Raw genomic sequence first — 20,510 nt, 5'->3', positions numbered from 1 at the left:
GCTGGCAACAAGCTGCACAGAGAGTGTTCTGCCAAAGTGGCTACAGACCAGGCAGCACACTGGGAACTCACCTGCACCAGCCCACACCATGGACTGAAGGCATCAAGGGCTGAGCTGTAGCAGCATCAGACTCAGGTCTGGGCTGACTGACTCTGGAGCTGACAGTGGGAGGCCAGAATCCAGCCACAGCTGGTTACCACCAGTTCTAAACAGCCCACCTCCCTGAACAGTCCTGGCCCCACACACTCACCATTTCCTGCCTTCTGGAGAGTCCTGACTTCCTTCCTGTGGACCTCATAGCACCTGGAGGTCAAAAAAAGATAGACCTGAGCCAGAGCCACTTGGGCCTCAGACAACAGAGAAGACACAGTCCTGGAGATGGATTCTGAGCTGCAGAGGATGAGAGATGAAGGCCTCTGAGACCACAGAAGGCCACCTGCTCCAGAAGACCCCTCTCTTGTTCCAGCCCACATAGGCACACTTTGGGGCATGAGTGAAAGGAGATGTATCAGGCTCCTGGATAAATGAGGCCAGAAGGACAGGGTTTTGGCTACGGCCCTTTTCAGGCAAGGTTTCCTCCCTGCAAGGGGACCTGCCCCACTAGGGGACACTTCCACTTAGGGAGAGCCGAGTCCTGGCTTTCCAAAGCAGGCCCCGAAGTTCTTCTGCACTTCTGGGCACAAAGTCACAAGCATATGTGAGGAATTACAGCCTTGGTGTCCAAGGCAGCCGACTGCCATCTTTTTAACCCATGGCAGACACCTTCGGATACTGAAAATCCCTCCCCTCTTTTTTTCCCCTTCATAAGCAATTAGGGGAACCATTTTCTCTTCAGGAATCAGAACAAATACTTGGTACTCAAACTCAAGTTTCCCTCCTTCCTCCAGGACCCTGGACTCTGACCCACTGGTGCTAGAAATAACTTAGAACCCTTCTTCCTGGTGCCTCTTGAGAACAGGCTGACTTCTGGGGAAACACTCTCTGACCTGGGATCTGACCTGGCCTCCTCCTCACTGCTCTCCCCTCCGGTTTCTCTCTGATCCTGTTTGCCCCTCCCTAGGAAAGCAGCCCTTTCTGCAGGAGCTGTGGGTGCTTGCAGAGCTGACTGGTTCCACACACCCATAAGTTCAACCCCTGGTACAAAAAAAAAAAAAAAAAAAAAAGGCAATAAACTCAGTGTGAGGGAGGAAACAGTATATAAGAATCTTTATTTGACAGAATATTAGACCAAATATTTCTTTTTCTTATTCTTCTGAATTACTCTTCTTCCTTGCCCTCTGGAAATATTTTCTCATCTTTTTTGCATCTACTAATAAATAGCATTTTGCAGCTAATGAGTAATTGAAGTGAGCAAGTCTTTCCAAGGCAGCAAACCCAGGGAAGGGGGACACTGACCTGTCAGACTCCAGCTTCAGGTCAGCCCACCTGACACCAGGTACATCCTCCCACCCCCTCAGGTTGCCTTTGTAGTTTCTTGGGTGGTAGTGGTCGTTGTGATCATTGAGCCTCATCTGCAGCTCATTTTATTTTTTATTTTGAGACAGGGTGTTGCTAAAGCAGTTTCAAAACTGTGATCCTCCTGCCTAAGCTTCCCAAGCTTGCTGGGATTACAGGCTGGGCCAAAAGTTTATAGGTTTTTGCTCCACACTGCTGGGGTCAGTTTTCCCTGCTTTGGAATACTTGTTGTCCATCCATGACTCTAGAATCCAGAGGACAGGAATCATGTCTGTCCCTCTCCCTTCATACCAGCATCCCACTGTCTGACCAGCGGGTCCCTAAGAATGGACAAGGTCACAGGGTGCAGTGGCACATACTTGTAATCCCAGCAGCTCAGGAGACTGAGGCAGGAGGATTGTGAGTTCAAAGCCATCCTTAGCATCTTAGGGATGCCCTAAGCAGCAACTAAGTGAGACTCTTGTCTCCAAATATTTAAAAAAGGCTGTGGATGTGGCTCATAGATTAAGTGCCCCTGGGTTCAATACCTGGCTTAAAAAAAAAAAAAAAAAAAAAGAATGGAACAGGTCTTACGGGGAGACAGTGTCCCTCTCCAGGAGATTCCTCAGCCCCAGGGCCTCCAGCTTCTCCCTTCAGAAGCTGCACTCCACACCTCAAACTGTCCTCTAGGAGGAGCTAACCAGGGCCTGAAATTCCCTGCATCTTGCAGGACACGGGGCAGCTGTGGACACTCTGTGACAACCCCCATGAAAGAACAGGATAGTGGGTCGGGACACAGGATCCTGTAAAGTGGCCAAAAGACACCTGTGCCCAAAGGCATTTATGAGGCATTTGTCCTTAGAGAAGATAAAGAGTCATAAGTGCTTCTTAATCTCAAATTCGGGTCATTCCTCTCTGCTTTCCACTCCTAGGAAAGAAATGTTCACCCACGTAAAAAAAAGGGGTGGGGGCATCCATTACTCGGTGAAACTACGACAACTAAATCACTGTCACCTGCACGTCGCCTTAAGAATGGAGGGTCCAGAAGATGCACACCAGAGGGTGCAGTCAGCGGCATCTGGGAACGCGGGAAGGCATTGCTGCTGCCCTAGGAGGAGCCAGGCTCTAGAATGGCAATGCATTTGGGACCCGCTTCTTGCGCACGGGGAACCGGGCGCGCGGATAAGCGCGTTCTTCCCACCGACCACCGCCGCTGTGTGCCTGGGAGCTGCAGGCTGCGGGAACTGCCCACATGACCCATGGAGGTCGGAAGTCGCCAAAGGGTGAGGACTAAACTCCAGGGTCCCGCTGCCGCTTAGCCCACTCCGGGGACCCAGGTGACAGGGGACAGCGCCACTCACCAACGGGGACCCGCGCCAGCCCACCAGGACAGGGCCCTGGGCCACCCACCAGCCCGGACTCCGCCCCACGTTCCGCAGCTGAACCTCACGCCGGTCCCCACGCCGGGCGCTGATCGGGTCCCGCCAGTCTTGACCGCACACCCACCGTCTCTGGTCTGCCGAGTGATTCGCTGACCTCCCGAGGAATCTTTAGAAACCCGTGCGGGGAGACACAGGCCGCGCAGAGCCTGCCGAGCTTCCGGAGCAGAGGACGCGGGCCTGCGTGGAAGGAGCTCCGCAGACGAGGAAGAAAAGCCCGCGAGACTGCCGAAGCCCGCCTTTGCTGTCCGTTCGCGCGCGCTGGACTGGACAGTTCCGCCCCAGCGCCCTGATGGACAATACCTAGGCAACGCCCCCGTCGTGAGTGACAGCTAAGCTCATCCAATCCCTGCCTGCCAGAGGCCAGAGTGACAGGTGTATTGACCCATCTCTTTTCAGGTTCACCCTCGCGGTTGCGCTGAGACCTGATCCTGTGGGGACGCGTTCGCTGTGAAGCCGGCAGAAGATAGTTTAGAAATGGTTGTCACGAACGGAGCAAAGCAGAGGAAGAGATGTGCCGCTCCTGCCTGAAGCGACTTGAGCTTTGCTTCCTGACCCTTCCTACTGTTGTGACTGCTTGGACGCTCAAGGGAGCCCGGCTTCTAGGGCAGCAGCCTGCGGTGGCGACCTGATGGGTGCCACCAGCGTAGTTCACAGGTCTGGAAGCCACAGGGACCAAGTTCAAGCAGGTGAAGTTGATTATAAATTACTCAACGAATGTGTGCAGTGTTTTTTTTTTTTTAACATGTGATCAACCCAATACAGTAGATTTTTATTAGTGGGTATTTTCCGGGAGACTGCCCTGACATTTACTCTGCATTCTGATCTTCATTCCAGAATACGCCACCTTCCGTGTTGATATGGATTGCACACCAGATGTTCCCCAAGAGCTCACATGTGACACCCATCAGGAACATTCAGAGGTGAAATTTTTATAGGCCTGAGGCATTCTAGGAAACTGAGGCAGTGTGACCTCCCCTTTCAGACCCCAATTCTTTAGAAAAACAAAGGTCTCAGGCAAGTTGCTCAGAATTATAGGCATGAGTTTATTAGAAGAGATAGGAAGGAGAAAGGGGACATTCTCGAGACAGGGGGACCTCTCAGGAGAGGAACGGTGTGCCCTCCAATCCTCCAGTTTTATTGGGGTCCCAGGGAAGTTCCTGGAGAGTTCCAAAGTTACACATATTGACTTTTGACTGACAATAAAATGACATCAGACTTTTGCTCCCCGCTGTCTTGACAGTGCTAGGTCACTTTGGTCGACGGTGACTGGTTCTGATTGGAACCTGTTCTTACAAATTTTATAGTTAGGGAGAATGAGCCATATCTCTCGGAGCTTTAGGATCTAATCTGGGAAAGTGTCACAAAAGTCCCCCCTCAGAGTAACTGGGGTTCATCTTATTGACATTATTCTGGGCCTGCATTTCTCTTGCAGATAACAGGTAGTTTGTTGAGGAGAATATGACATATGAGGCCAGGCAGTAGTGTGTATGAATTACTTCTTGGAAAATAAAGCATGAGGAGGGGCAGAACAGTGGGCCCATTTTAGAGAATTATTCACTGGACCTCATGTTTCCACCACTCACATCTGTCCGCCTCCTATCAAAATGATTATTTTTTGAGAGTTGTAACTTCATCAGTGGGTTCATCCACTTGATGGATTAATCATTTGAAAGAACCGCTATACTGGATGGTACCTGTAAACAGCCAGGGCCTGCTGGAGGAAGTATGTCCTGTGAGCTTGCCTTTGGGGTTTATCTTTGGTCCCTGGCATTCCTCTGTTTTTAAAAACATTTATTCTTTTAGTTATATACAACACCAGGATATGCCCTGACATGTTCATAAAGATATGAAATCAACCTATAACAGTTCAGTCCCCAGCACTTCCCCCTGCCCCCTCAACCCTCCTTCCACTCCTCTGATCTCTTTAGTTCATCTACAGTAGAGTTTTTAAAAAATCATTAGTATCCTGTGGATGTGCCTGATGCCAGGATCCACCATGCCCCGACCAGGCATATAGGAAAATTCTGTCAGATCCCTTCCACTGCTCCTTCCTTATCCCATCCCTTCTTCCTCCTCCTCTGTCCCCTTTGTCTATTGTACTCATCTTTCCTCTACTTTGTTGATATTTCCTCTCCTGTGTTTTTTTCTCTTCCTTTTTTTTTATACCACCCCTCCTCTCTTATTTTTAATTAGCTCCTGCATATCGGAGAAACTTTTCAATTTACCTGCATGTATTTCTTTTTTTTTTTAATCCCTAATTTATTTATTTATTTATTTATTATTGGTTGTTCACAACATTACAAAGCTCTTGACATATCATATTTCATACATTAGATTGAAGTGGGTTATGAACTCTCAATTTTACCCCAAATGAAGATTGCAGAATCGCGTCAGTTACACATCCACAATTTTACATAATGCCCTATTAGTAATTGTTGTATTCTGCTACCTTTCCTATCCCCTACTATCCCCCATCCCCTTCCCTTGCATCTATTTCTTTATGTATTTCTTACCTATTGCTGCAAAACAAATCACTCCAAAAGTCATTAGTTTATGAAGGAGCTGGCCAGCAATTCCAGGTAGGCTCAGCTGGGCTCCGTCAGATGAGCATTAGGATGGCTGACCAAACAGCTCTGCTTCTGGGGTGAGCTGGCTGTGTACTGGGGCACCTCTACTTTCCTCCCTGTGCGGTGCGCCTTCCTCCAGCAGGCTGATGTGGGCTTGTTCTCATGGAGATTTCAGGGTCCCCTCTATTGCTACTGTGGTATGTCCTAGCTGGCATGCCTGGGGACGAGAAGACAGCCAGGTCTTTCCTCTACCAACAGGGAGCAAGCTGGAGCCAGAGCCAGGGACACTTCCTCCCAGGCCTCCTGTGCACCCAAGGACAATAACAGGGATTTTCACCCCACAACTCTTTGAACTAAAGTACCCATGGAATCAAGCTAGACAGGATGTGGCAAAGTCCCTCTCCACACCAACTTAGGCTGTGTACCCCAGGGGTGGGCAGACGTACAGGGCCAAGTCACGGCTCATGTGACCCTCAGTGCAGCCTGTGTCTGGAGCAGCTCTGGAACCATGGAGCTCTTTCCCACCCCATGGTGATGTTACAGGTATGAGGCCTTCCACACAACTGAGGCAGCATGAAGAGCCTCGCCTTCACCCAAAGACTTGCAATCATGCCAGAAAGATTCCAGACATGTTTCTCAGTGTAACAGAAGTGAGCTCATTTGAATGCATGTGAAAGTGGCAAAGGATCACTGAAGGCAGAGAGTGAGTCCTCTCAGGATGGAGAGGGACAGCACACTCCTCCTGCTCTGCAGTTTCACTGGGGGGTCCAGGAAGTTTCAAGAGTCCTGTCCATGCCACCTTTTGACTTACATCATATGAGCTGCATGGACTTCCTCCCAGAGAGGATGATGTACTGCTCAGAATTGGGAGTTTTTAGGGAGATTGAGTCCCATTGTTTTGTCTCAATTTCCCCATCCCCTAATGGGTTTCTTATTGAATTTCCCTATTTTTGCCTCAATTTACTGCCCTTTAATTAGTTCATTACCTTTTAATACGTGTTATGACCTAGTTTTGGAGATAAAGGAGGATCCAGGAGGCTTGGTTACATGAAATAATGATGACATTGTCCAGAAATGATAGTTTATCTCAGTGAATGCTAGAGGAGGCTTTGACCTAGCAGGCCCCCATCTTACAGGTGTTTGCCATTCAGATAAGGCTCCTGAGGCTCAGCCGCACTTCTTGATCTCTTCCTGCTCACCCATTCATGGCCAACTGGCCACCTAACAGTCTCTCCTGGATTCTATTGTTTTCTGTTGTGCTAGGGATTGAGTCCAGGGCCTTATGCATGCAAGGCAAGCACCTGAGCTATATCTACCAACTGAGCTATATCCCCAGCATCCCCCCAGATTATTCCAAGACATTTGCACATCAGCATGATCTGGCTGCTTTCTGCTGATGGAAGTGAACCTAGGAGAGGTGACCACGCGTCCTTGTTCTTCCTCAGGTAGGGCATGGAACATGAAGGGTATGTAGCACTGTGGAACATCAGAGGTTCATGTTGGTGCATGAGGCACATGTAGAGCAAGAATCATGCTAAGACAACAGTAAAAAGCACAACAAAGCACTATTGTCTGCAGACAGCACAGAAGCAATCAGTTCCATCGGCCAGTCTCTGAAAACAATGAAGACAGTAACTCGTAAAAGCTTCGGGGATAAGCCATATGCCACTGATTTGTGAGTGGAAGCCATTTAAGGCTTTAGAAAGATTTTCAGAATCGTGAGAAACATGTACATATCATATAGTTTTAATAAAATCATAGGTGTCCCTTAAACTATAGAAATCTAATCATCGGATTCTGTAAAACACCTTTTTAAAAAATATTTGTCCTAAGTAGTAATACATGACAGTAGAGTGCACTTTGATAGATCATCAGATTGTACATGATGTAGAATCCCACCAGTCATACAGTCATATATATATACATATGGTAATAATGTCTCATACTTTCTACTATTCTTCCTGCCCCCATACCTTCTCCCCTTCCTTTATTCCTCTCTACCTAAAGTAACTTTATTCTTCCCTAGCTTATCCCCACATTGTGAATTACATCTGCATATCAGAGAAAACACTGGGCCTTTGGTTTGGGGGAATGGGCTTATTTTACTTAGCATGATATTCTCCAATTCTATCCATTTACCAATAAATGCCATAATTTCATTCTTCTTTAAGGGCTGAGTAATAGTTCATCACATACACACATACATACACACTACATTTTTAAATCCATTCATGTGTTAAAGGGCACCTAGATTGGTTCCATAGTTTAGCTATTGTGAGTTGACCTGCTATAAACATTGATGTGGCTGCATCATGGTAATATGCTGATTTTAAGTCCTTAGGGTATAAACTGAGGAGTGGGATACCTGAGTCCAATGGTGGTTCCATTTCAAGTTTTCTGAGGAATCTCCAAACTGCTTTCCATAATGATTGCACCAATTTTCATTCCCACAAGGAATGTATGAATGTATACCTTGCTGCCCTCACCACCCCCACATCCTTGCAACATTTTTTATTGTTTATATTCTTGATGAATGCCATTCTGACTGGAATGAGATGAAATCTTAGAGTAGTTTTGTTTGCATTCTGTAATTGGTAGAGATGTTGAACAGTTTTTACATGTTTGTTGATTGATTGCATATATTGTACTCTGAAGTGTCTGTTTAGTTCATTAGCCCATTTATTGATTAGGTTATTTGGTTTTTTTGGTGTTAAGTTTTTTTGAGTTCTTTAGATACTCTAGAGATTAGTTTGCTCTCTGTGGGTGGGAAAGATTTTCTCCCATTCTGAGGGTTATGTCTTCAAGTTTTTTTTTGTTTTGTTTTTTTTTTAATGCTGAGGATTGAACTTAGGGCCTTGTGCATGTGACACAAGCACTCTACCAACTGAGCTATCTCCCTAGCCCTATGTAGGCTCTTTCTTCAACTCATTGATTGTTTCCTTTCTGAGAAGAAGCTTTTTAGTTTGAATCCATCTCATTTATTGATTCTTGATATTACTTCTTGTGTTTTAGGAGTTTTGTTAAGAAAGTCAACATTGTGAAGGTTTAGGCCTACTTTTTATTAGGTGTAGGGTCTCTGGTCTTTTTTGAGTTGAGTTCCATGCAGGGTGGGAGATAGGGGATTAATGTCATTTTTATATGAGGAGTTCCAGTTTTCCTATCACCATTTATTGAATAGGCTATTTTTCTCTAATGTATGTTTTGGCCACCTTTGTCTAGTATGAGATAACTGTATTTAAATGGGTTTGTCTCTGTGTCTCTATTCTGTACCATTGGACTACATGTCTGTTTTATTGCCAATACCATGTTGTTTTTGTTACTGTGGCTCTATAGTATAGTTTAAGGTCTGGTATTGTGATGCCACCTGCTTCACTCTTCTTGCTAAGGGTTGCTTTGGCTACTGTGTGTCTCGTAGTTTTCCAAATGGGTCCCATGTTACTTTTTCTATTTCTATTAAGAATGTCATTGGGATTTTATTTTTTTAAATATTTTTATGTATATTTTTTAGTTGTAGGTGAACACACAGTTTTTTATTTTTATGTGGTGCTGAGGATTGAACTCAGTGCCTCGGCATGCGGGGCAAAAGCTTTATCACTGAGCTACAGCCTCAGCCCACTTACTGGGACTTTAATAGGAATTGAATTAAATCTATATAATGCTTTTGGCAGTATGATAATTTTGACTGTATTAATTTTGCATATCCAATAACATTAGAGATCTTTCCATCTTCTGAAGTCTTCTTCAATTTATTTCTTTAGTGTTCTATAGTTTTCATTGTAGAGATCTTTCACCTTTTTTGTTAGATTGATTCACAAGTTTTTTTTTTTTTTGAGGCTATTGTGAATGGGGTAATTTTACTAATTTGTCTTTCACTAGATTCATCACTAATATATAGGAATGTGTTTGATTTATCCATGTTGATTTTATAATATGAAACTTTGCTGAATTGATTTATGAGTTCTAGAAGTTTTCTGGTGCAATTTTGGAGGGTCTTCTAAATATAGAATCATGTCATCAGCAAATAATTTGAGTTCTTCTTTTCTCCTATCTAATTACTTTGGCTAGAATTTCAAGGATGATGTTGAATAGAAGTCATCAAAGAGGACATTCTTGTCTTGTTCCATTGTTTCAGAGGGAATGCTTTCAATTTTTATCCATTTAGAATGATGTTGGCCTTGAGTTTAGCATACATAGCTTCTATGATGTTGAGGTATGCTCCTACTACATTTAGTTTTTCTAGTGTTTTGAACATTAAGGGTGATGTATTTTGTCAAATGCTTTTTTAAAATCTATTGAGATGATCATATGATTCTTATTTTTACATCTATTGATGTGATGAATTATTGTTATTGATTGAACCAACCTTCATCCCTTGGATGAACCCTACTTGATCTTGGTACACTCTTTAATTTGTTTTTATATGCAGTTTGCCAGAATTTTATTGAGAATTTTTATGTGTATATTCATCTGGAATATTGGTGTGAAGTTTTCTTCCTTTGATGTGCCTTTGACTGGTTGACCTGCAGACAAGATCATAAGAAACCAAGAACAGAACTTCCAAGAATTATGGGATAATATGAAAAAAAACAAAATTTAAGAGTTACTGAGCTAGATGAAGGAGTATAGATAAAACCCAAAGAAATGCACAATCTTTTCAAAGATATAATATCAGAAAATTTCTGAAACTTAATGAATGAAATGGAAAATCAAATACAAGAAGCTTCCAAAACTCCAAATGTACAAAACACCAGACCTTCCCAAGACACATTATAATGAGAATGATTAACAGAGAAAAAGGATAAATTTTTAAATATCACAAGAGAGTGGGGGAAAAAACTATGTATGTGATAAGTCCTGGAATAATATATTTAAGCTCTGAAAGAAAATGGATGCCAACCAAGTATTTTAAATCCAGGAAAATTAAGTTTCAGCTTTGAAAATTAAATAAAAAATCTTGCATGATAAACAAAAGTTAAAACAATTCACATTAGAAAGCCTGTACTACAGAACATTCTCAAAATATTCCATGAGGATGAAGTGGGAAAAAAAAGTGAAAACCAGCAAATAGAGGAACTACACCAAAGGAATAGTCAACCAAAGGAGAAACTAAGTCAAATTAAAAACCAGAAATAAACCAAAATGACCAGAAATATAAATCATGGATATTAATGGCCCAAACTTTTCAATCAAAATACATAGACTGTCAAATGGGAATAAAAAACAAAACCCAACAATATGCTGTCTCCAAGAGATTCACCTCGTAGGCCAAGACATCCACAGACTGAAGTTGAAAGGATGGGGAAAATCACATATATGGACTGTGTAAACAAGCAAGGTTTCCATCGTCATATCAGATAAAGTGGACTTCAAGCCAGAGTTAATCAAAAGGGATAGAAGAAGGCAATTTTATACTGCTTAAGGGAATTATTCATCAACCAGACATTACAATCATATATATTTATGCCCTAAACAATGGAGCATCTATATACATCAAACAAACACTTTTCAACTTCAAGAATCAAATAGACAGGGTCTGGGGTTTTGGCTCAGAGGTAGAGTACTTGCCTTGAATATGTGATGTACTGAGTTGAATTCTCAGCACCACATATAAATAAAAAATAAAAGTCCATCAATAACTAAAATGAATAAATGAATAAAATAAATATTTTTTTTAAAAAGAATCAAATACACCACAACACAATAATACGGGATGATTTTAACACATTTATAGCCACTGGATAGATCCCACAAGCAAAAACTAACAAAGAAACACTAGAACTAAATAATACAATCAATAATTTAGACATAACAGACATATATAAATTTCATCCATTAATGATACACTTTCTTCTCAGCAGCACATGGATCCTTCTCTAAAATAGACCATATCACATGCCATAAAGCAACTTTTAGCAAATACAAAAAATAGAAATAATACCCTGACTTCTATCAAATCATAATGGAATGAAATTAGAAATCAATGATAGAATAAAACATAGAAGCTACTCTAACACCTAGAGACTAAATAATATGCTATTAAATGACAAGTGAATAACAGATGAAATCAGGGATGAAATTTAAAAAAATACTCAGGGAAATTAGAAGAGTGATACAACATATCAAAATCTCTGGGACACGCTGAGGTCACTGTTAAGAGGAAACTTCATTGCATTGAGCTCATTTATTAAAAAAATAAAAATCAAAAAATAAATGACGTAAATTTACATCTCAAAGGCCTAGGAAAATAAGAACAAATCAACATAAAATACAATACAAGGCAGGAAATCATTAAAATCAGAGTTGAAATCATGGAGTTGAAACAAACAATTTTAAAAATTGACAAAACAAAAAGTTGGTTCTTTGAAAAACTAAATAAAATCAATAAACCCATAGTTACACTATGGAAGAGTACTAAAATACACAATGACAAAGGAAACATTACAGCAGATACAGCTGAAATACAGAAGAAAATTAGAAACTATTTTGAATATTTACACTCCAATAAAATAGAAAATCTTGAAGACATCTACAAATCTCTAGAGATATATGACCTACACAAACTGAATCAGGAGGACATACACAATTTAAACAGATCAATTAAAGTAAAGAAATAAAAAACATCATCAAAAGACTACTGATTAAGAAAATCCCAGGACCAGATGAATTTTTAGCAATATCCTACAAGAACTTCAAAGAAGAATTAACACCAATACTCCTCCAAGTATTCTATGAAATAGAAAAGGAAGAAACCCTTCCAAAATCATTCTATGAGGCTAATATCACCCTGATACAAAAACCAGACAAAGATACATCAAAATAAAACAGCTTTTTTTCTCTGTTACCACTGTGTTAGTAGAGGGATCCTTTGATCTGTGTCATTTGGGATCTCTTGGTGAAGTTAGCACTTTAACATGCCATCTTTTAGACCAATCTGAGGAATAAATATTCGGGCTAGATAATCATACCAGCAAAAAATAGTTACAGATAAATTCTGCTTATGTAGCAAGTTAGAAGGATTTTAGGCTTATGAAATTAGGCCAAACTTGACTCAGGATAAACTTCTGACTCTGGAGGAGCCTTTGTGATAGATATTACTAGGCACCCCCACACTAGAACCCTTTCCTTATAACCTTCCACCTTTATTTATTGTTAAGTGCTTTGACACAACTGCACATCACAAGTTTCAGTTAAAAAAACATTGTCTGTTCCTACTATCCCTAGTTTTTCACATGATGGTGTGCTGTACTTTGTCAAATGCTTTTTCTGCATCTATTGAGATGATCATGATTCTTGTTTTTAAGTCTATTAATATGATGAATTATGTTTATTGATTTCTGTATGTTGATCCAACCCTGCATCCCTGGGATAAATCCCACTTGATCATCGTGCACTATCTTTTAAATATGTTTTTGTATGCAAATTTGCCAGAATTTTATTGAGAATGTTTGCATCTATGTTCATCAGGGATATTGACCTGAAGTTTTCTTTCCTTGATGTGTCTTTGTCTGGTTTTGGTATCAGGGTGTTATTAGCCTCATAGAATGAGTTTGGAAGGGTTACCTCCTTTACTATTTCATGGAATGCTTTGAGGAGTATTGGTGTTAATTTTTCTTTGAAAGTCTTGTAAAACTTGGCTGAGAATCCATCTGGTCCTTGGCTATCCTTGGTTGGTAGGCTTTTTTAAAATTTTTATATTCTTTTTATTTACTTATTTATTAGTTGTTGATGGACCTTTATTTTATTTATTTGTAGGTGGTGCTGAGCATCGAACCCAGTGCCTCATGCATGCTAGGCAAGCACGTTATCACTGAGCTACAACTGCGGATGGTAGGCTTCTGATGGCATTTTCTATTTCATTACTTGAAACTGATCTGTTTAAAGCATGCATGACTTCCTCATTCAGTTTGTATAGGTCATATGTCTAGAAATTTGTCAATGTCTTTAATATTTTCTATTTTATTAGAGTATAAATTTTCAAAATAGTTTCTAGTTATCTTCTGTATTTCAGACGTGTCCATTGTAGTATTTTCTCCATCTTGTATTTTAGTAATTGGAGTTTTCTCTCTTTTTCTCTTTGTTAGCATGACCAGAGTTTTACCTATTTCATCTATTTTTTTCAAAGAACCAACTTTTTTTTTCCAAATGGAATATTTTATTAACATGGTAGTTGTCTTTGTAACATGTGCACACACACTCTGCACACTCAGAATGATCTTCCTGGGGAAGAAAGACTATGCCTAAGTGGAAAATGAAAAATAAAAAAATTCCTGTAGGTTTTCATTATTGTAGGCAATTGTGTCCACATCACTTACAAAGCTATTGCCAAATCTGTCCAAGGAAGCAGAGTTTGAAAGGGGAGGAGGAGATCTTGGGATAAATTCCACAGTGCTATAGCAGAGCTCTCAATATGAGAAAGCTGACATAATGTGGACTTTTGCGGTGAATTTTCTGTTTGCAAAATATGGGAAGAAGTTTATCAATGGGGAGAAAATAGGAGAAGGTGGTGTGAAGTAGGCTTTTGCACTCAATTTTCCTCACAGTATTGTGCAGGGTCATCAAGAAAATGCTTAGTCTTTTTCTGGAACCAATTTTACAACTTTTGCAATTACAATGGTCTTACCCTCATCTCTTAAAGTAAAATTACCCATTTGAGGGAAGTCTTTAAAGGTCTCAAGGCAGATGATTCCTGCTGTCCTTAAGCAGGCGATGCATACTTGATCTTGTTTCACAAAACGGGATTGAGTCTTACTTTTTCCCCTGATTTTTTGTCTACCAAGCACATTAAGGCTGTTATTTTGACTTCCTCAATACAGGTATGAATATACAGCACCACATTATACCCTGGGCAGATGATGGATTTGTGCTATATAATCACTATCTGGCGTCAAATGTGCATCCAGAATGACAAAGATTATTAGGATCACAAAGTTTGAATCCTGGAAGAATCTCTTCTTCTTCAATAGTTTTGAGTCTGATTTTGAAGTTTTCACCTAGTGCTACAGAAACTGTTTCTACATCATCAGAAAGTATGCCTACAACTTCCACATTGTACTTATTTGGCATCATCACAAGTTTCTGGCCTTTACAAATAGATCCTGATTCCAGCTTTCCCAGGACCATAGTGCCCATATCCTTGTACTTATCCACAATTGGCAGCCTGATTGATCCATCAACTGATCTATTGAAGTTTGGCAAATTATCCAGTTATGGAATAAATGGTAATCCAATGTACCAAGGATAGAAATCTGATTGCTCAAAGAACCAACTTTTTGTTTTGCCAGTTTTTGTTTCAATTTCACTTATTTCAGCTCTGATTTTAATTATTTCTTGTCATCTACTGCTTTTGGTGTTGATTTATTCTTTTTCTAAGGCTTTGAGATGTCCTAAACCCAAGGCTAGCATCATCCTAAATAGAGAAAAATTGAAAACATTCCCACTAAAAATTGAAACAAGACAAGGATGTCCTCTTTCACCACTTCTGTTCCACATCATCCTTGAAACTCTAGCCAGAGCAAGTAAAAGAAAGAAATTAAGTGGCTACAAAAAGGTAAAGAAGAACTCAAACTATCACTATTTGCAAAAACATGATTCTATATCTGAAAAATCAAAAAAATTCCACCAGAAAACTTCTAGAACTAATAAACAAATTCAGCAAAATAGCAGTATATAAAATCAATACCCACAAATTAAACACATTCCTATACATCACCAATGAATCCACTAAAAGAGAAATTAGGAAAACTACTCCATTCACAATAGCCTCAAAAAACATAAATAAATAAAATACCTGGGAATCAATATAACAAAAGAGGTGAAAAACCTACACAATGAAAATTACAGAACATTAAAGAAAGAAATTGAAGAAAACCTCAGAAGACGGAAAGATCTTCCATGCTCCTGGATAGGCAGAATTAATAGTATCACAATGACTATACTACCAAAAGCATAATAGTAAATGAGGGAATCCTTTCAAACTCATTCTATGAGGCTAATAACACCTTGATACCAAAACCAGACAAAGACACATCAAGGAAAGAAAACTTCAGATCAATATCCCTGATGAACATAGATGTAAAAATTCTCAATTCTCAGATTTAATGCAATTCCTACCAATGACATTCTTCATAGAAATGTAAAAAGCAATCATGAAATTTATTTGGAAAAATAAGAGACCCAGAATAGTTAACGCAATCCTTAGCAAGAAAAGCGAAGCAGGAGGCATCACAATACTAGAGCTTAAACTATTCTACAGAGCTACAGTAACAAAAAACAGCATGATATTGGCACCAAAACAGACATGTAGACCAATGGTACAGAATAGAGGACACAGAGACAAACCCACATAAATACGGTTATCTCACACTAAACAAGGGTGCCAAAAACATTCACTGGAGAAAAGATAGGCTATTCAACAAAGGGTGCTGGCAAAAGAAGAAATCCATAAGTAGTAAAATTAAATTAAACCTCTGTCCCTCATCCTGCACAAAAATCAACTCAAAATAGATCAAAGACTTAGGCACTAAAACAGAGACCCTGTACCTAATAGAAGAAAAAATAGGCCCCAATCTTCAACACATCAATTTAGGATCTGACTTCCTTAACAAGACTCCTAAAGCACAAGAAGTAAATCAAGAACAAATAAAAGGGATGTATTCAAAATAAAAAGCTTCTTCTCAGCAAAGGAAACAATTAATAATTTAAAGAGAGGGCCTACAGATTGGGAGAAAATCTGTATCACTTACACTCTGATAAAGCATTATTCTCTAGGATATTAAGAACACACAAAACTTAACACCAAAAAACAAATAACCCAATTAATAAATGGGCTAAGGAACTGAACAGACACTTCACAGGAGAAATAAAATTGATCAACAAATATATGAAAAAGTGTTCAACATGTCTACCAAGTAGAGAAATTCAAATCAAAACTATTCTAAGATTTCATTTCACTCCTGTCAGAATGTCATTCATCAAGAATACAGGCAACAATAAATATTAGCGAGGATGTTGGGGAAAATGTACACTCATACACTGCTTGTGGAACTGCAAATTGGTGCAACCACTATGAAAAGAAGGAAGTAAGGGATTCCTCAGGAAACTGGAAATGGAACCACCATTTGGTCTACATATCCCACTCCTTGGTTTATAACCAAAGGACTTTAAATCAGCATACTATAGTGAGACAGACATATAAATGTTTATAGCAGCTCAATTCACAGTAGCTAAACTGTGGAGGCAACCTAGATGCCCATCAATAGATGAATGGATAAAAAAATGGAATATTACCCAGCTTTAAAGAATTGTGAAATTATGACATTTTCCACTGAGTGGTTGAACTTGGAGAATATTATGCTAAGCGAAATAAGCCAATCCCACAAAATCCAAGGCCAAATATGTTCTCTAATATGTGGATGCTAATTCACAGTAAGGCAGGAGGCACTAGGGAAGAATAACATTATCTTAGATTATGTAGCAGGAAATGATGGGAGGGGAGGGATGGGGATGTGAGGATAGGAAAGATAGTAGAATGAGGGCTGGGGTTGCGGCTCAGAGGTACAGTGCTCACCTACCATGCATGAGGAACCAGGTTCAAGCCTCAGCACCACATAAAAATAAAGATATTGTGTCCACCTATAACTAAAAAAAATATTTTTTAAAAAAGTAGTAGAATGAATCAGACATTATTACTATATGTATATATGTGACTGTGAGACCAATATGATTCTGCAACATGTACAATCAGAAAAATGAGAAATTATATCCCATCTATGTATGATATTTCAAAGTGAATAAATGCATTCTACTGTCACATATAATTAAAACAAAAAATTTTAAAAAGAAGAAAGAAAAATATTGACTACCTGTTCAATGTACATATATGATCGTGCTTTAGTTATATATTACTGCCAGGTGCTTAATAGCAGGTTTATAAAAAACACACCTTGTTCTTATATTGTTAATGTCAGGTGAGATTCCTCAGGGTTCACTGGCAAGTTGTGAGAAGCCTCTTGGCTTTTTTTTTTTTTTTTTTTTTTCGGATACTGGGAAATTGAACTCAGGGTCACTCAACCACTGAGCGACATCCCCAGCCCTGTTTTGTATTTTATTTAGACAGGGTCTCACTGAGTTTATTAGCACCTTGCTTTTGCTGAGTCTGGCTTTGAACTTGCAATCCTCCTACCTCAGCCTCCTGAGCCACTGGAATTACATGCAAGTGCCACCATGACCAGCCCTTCTTGGCTCCTTTGGCTTTCCTCTACATGCGGTGAATTTTCTGTTTGCAAAATATGGGAAGAAGTTTATCAATGGGGAGAAAATAGGAGAAGGTGGTGTGAAGTAGGCTTTTGCTTTTGTGGTGCCATCTGCCAGGTTGGGTCAGGCGCTTGCTGAACACATGTGTCTTCCCTCTTTAGTGACCCTCTTTGCAGAGTGTATACTGGTTGACTCCTTGTTCTCTTGGGTCCTCACAACCCTCCTGATTGGGAAGTCAGGTGACAAACCAGAGTTTTTGTGTTAGACATCCAGTAGCATTTAAGTGGAAGTAAGTAATGAGTTTTAACTTTAATGCCTATAATTTTAGAGTCTCCCCTTCCATGTAATTAGAGTCAGTATTGTATTGGGACTCAACATTTTATTCTATGTTTCTTTTAGGCTTCTTGTCTTAAATTAATTCAGGTTGTTCTATTAGAGGAAAATTGGGGTACAGAAGAAGGAGGGGGTGCAGAAGAAAGAGGAAGGAGGTGGAAGAGGAGGAAGAAGAGGAGAAGGAAGGGAGTAGAGAAGGAGGAACTGAGTGGAGAAGGGGAAGAAGGGGGAGGAGAAGGGGTACATATAATATGTCAAACACACTCTACTGTCAACTATAACTGAAAAGAACAAATAATTTTCTTTATATATATTAAGTTTTGGTGAAGAATATTTCCAAGGTGCTACAGTAGAGAGATATCTTGAGGAGGGATCTATTGTCTAAGTCTCATCTACTCCTGAGGTCAGAAACCACCCATTCCCACAGTAGGCTCCTGTGGCCATTGGTTCACTGCCAGATGCTGTCTCACAGGTCCTGACCTGGTCGGGAGACGTGGGTGCAACCCTGCTGGAGTCCCACGAGGTGGGGAACAGGAGCTACAGCCTGGAGGGCGGCACTCCAGATGAAGCAGAAAGCTGGGGTCTGCCCCCTGAGAATCATGGCAGGTCAGAAGCACCTGGCCTAGCAAAGTTCCAAAACGGGGGATGCCAAGGTTGAGGTGGGTGATGGAACCACAGTTCCTTTGCCATCCCAGAACAAAATGTTGTGGTAACAGCATGTCCGGTGTCTACAGGGGCATCTTGTGGAGACCTTCCCAACAAGCTGACCTGGTCCAGGCTGATGCACCCCTGGACGTGCAGTACAAGAACCTGGAGGAACTTCTGCTTGATGCTGGCTGCATTCTGCCCTTGCTCGCCCCTATGAATATCTCAGCTGACAGAAATAACACCTGGCTTAGCTGCCACCTACTTCTGCTTAGTACCTGGTGGGTAATACACCTGAATGAATTAGGAAAACCTTGGCCTCAGTCTGCCCCTGAGGCACACAACCTATGATCCAGAGAGAAGCTGCTAAACTCAGTCCATGAATGCACCTCATCCAAGAGGAACTCGCGTGTGTATGTGTGTGTGTGTGTGTGTGTGTGTGTGTGTGTGTGTGTATTTTACTGGTGAGGAACACAGGGCTTCAAATGTATTTCTGGACTCTGCCACTGCACTGCACCCCAAGCCCAGATGACGGGACTTTTGCCCAGCTCCAACCACCATCCACTCATACTCACACCCAGGCACTCACTTTCATGACAGAATTAGGGGGAGAAAAAGACCCAGTTGTTAATGCCTCTTAGTGACTCACACATGGAGACACAGACACCAGGTGCACAGGGCCTTGCAACCCCAAATGCAATGATGAGAAAATCCCGCCACCACAACTGTCCTTCAGTGAAAAGTGAAGCACAAGAAACTTTAGAACCAGCATGAGAGAGCACCAAACAGCACCAAAGACAAGACCACTTCCTTCTCAAAAGACCTAAGGGCCACATAACATAGATGGTATATTTCAAGTCCTGAAGTAAAATAAGTGCCATCAAAGATTACTATACCCAGCAATGGTAGACTGCACAGTCAAAGGAGAAATAAAGACCTCCCAGGATATGCTTCCATCAAGGGAATTCATGAACACACACTAGCATTGCAAAGGAAACTGAAGTGAATCCCACAACTGGGAATGGATGAAGACACACTACCAAAACAAGAACGAGGGAAAGAATGAATCCCAATACAAGAGCACACATTTAATTGAGACTAGGAAAGAATCAGACATGATCAATCAGTATGCATCAAACCACAGAGATGAATAAGACAGGACGAAGTAACAAAAGACATACAAAAAAATGAGAAGAAAATCAACAAAATGATAAAGCCCGTGCCTTTCAATAATTCAATATAAGTTGCTATTTCTCCACTTAAAGACATCTATCTAACTGCTTGAATGAATAAAAAACAAGACCCCAAAATATACTGCCTCAAGAACGTAACCTTGGGCAGGGTGTGGCTCAGCAATGGAGTACTTGCCTAGCATGTTCGGGGCCCTGGGTTCCATCCTCAACACCACATAAAAATAAATAAATCAAGGTACTCTGTCCAACTACAACTAAAAAATAAATATTAAAAAAAAGAACCTAACCTCTCCTGTAAAGACACACAGAGTGACAGTGAGAGAATGGAAATGACAACTCCAGCCAATGGAGGCAGAGTCATAGAGTTGATATGAGAGAGTTAGGACCTATCAAGACTTGTGAGTGGATAAAGTAAAAAAATAATAATAATTTGTTAATATTTTGACTACCAAAGAAAGAACACCAGTAATATATGATCTGTTATTTTTAAGATTTAAAAAGTGTTTCTTGTTCACCATGAAGATTCACACAATTTCCACCCAGGTTATCATTGAAAACCACAATTTTCCCACCTTGCAACTGGCATCTCAGCAGTACTTTGCTTCTTTGATTGTACACTTCATGGCTATTCAATCATGCAGGCC

General features: G+C 40.7%; 2 protein-coding genes and 1 long non-coding RNA gene across 4 annotated transcripts in view; 1 reads left to right on the top strand and 2 right to left on the bottom strand.

Annotated features, from left to right (window-relative positions):
- LOC101976881 (uncharacterized) overlaps positions 1-3,013 on the bottom strand; it is a 58,577-nt gene extending 55,564 nt beyond the window's left edge. The window contains exons 1-2 of the mRNA XM_078053257.1: positions 2,941-3,013; positions 251-303 (exon numbers count right to left, since the gene is read on the bottom strand). The gene's annotated coding sequence lies outside the window, so the exon portion shown is untranslated. The remainder of the gene's footprint in view (positions 1-250; positions 304-2,940) is intronic.
- The window catches only part of LOC101976603 (uncharacterized), a 115,321-nt gene that overhangs the window by 22,924 nt on the left and 71,887 nt on the right, over positions 1-20,510 (bottom strand). Inside the window, 2 exon segments of the mRNA XM_078023072.1 lie at positions 251-303; positions 2,845-3,205. Coding sequence (XP_077879198.1) covers positions 251-303; positions 2,845-3,205 — 414 coding nt within the window.
- Positions 3,273-19,983, top strand: LOC144378636 (uncharacterized). Of its 2 annotated transcripts, none has more exons than XR_013440551.1 (4): positions 3,273-3,562; positions 3,711-3,796; positions 13,196-13,270; positions 14,257-14,674. It is a non-coding gene; the product is annotated as an uncharacterized LOC144378636 (long non-coding RNA). The 2 variants fall into 2 exon arrangements; XR_013440550.1 differs by lacking the exon at positions 14,257-14,674 and adding an exon at positions 18,763-19,983 and having other exon boundaries at positions 3,294-3,562.

The sequence above is a fragment of the Ictidomys tridecemlineatus genome, chromosome 1 (genome assembly GCF_052094955.1).
Source record: "Ictidomys tridecemlineatus isolate mIctTri1 chromosome 1, mIctTri1.hap1, whole genome shotgun sequence".
Classification (NCBI taxonomy): domain Eukaryota; kingdom Metazoa; phylum Chordata; class Mammalia; order Rodentia; family Sciuridae; genus Ictidomys; species Ictidomys tridecemlineatus.
The sequence above is the reverse complement of the archived record's forward strand: the minus strand, read 5'-3'. Positions and strand labels throughout refer to the sequence as shown.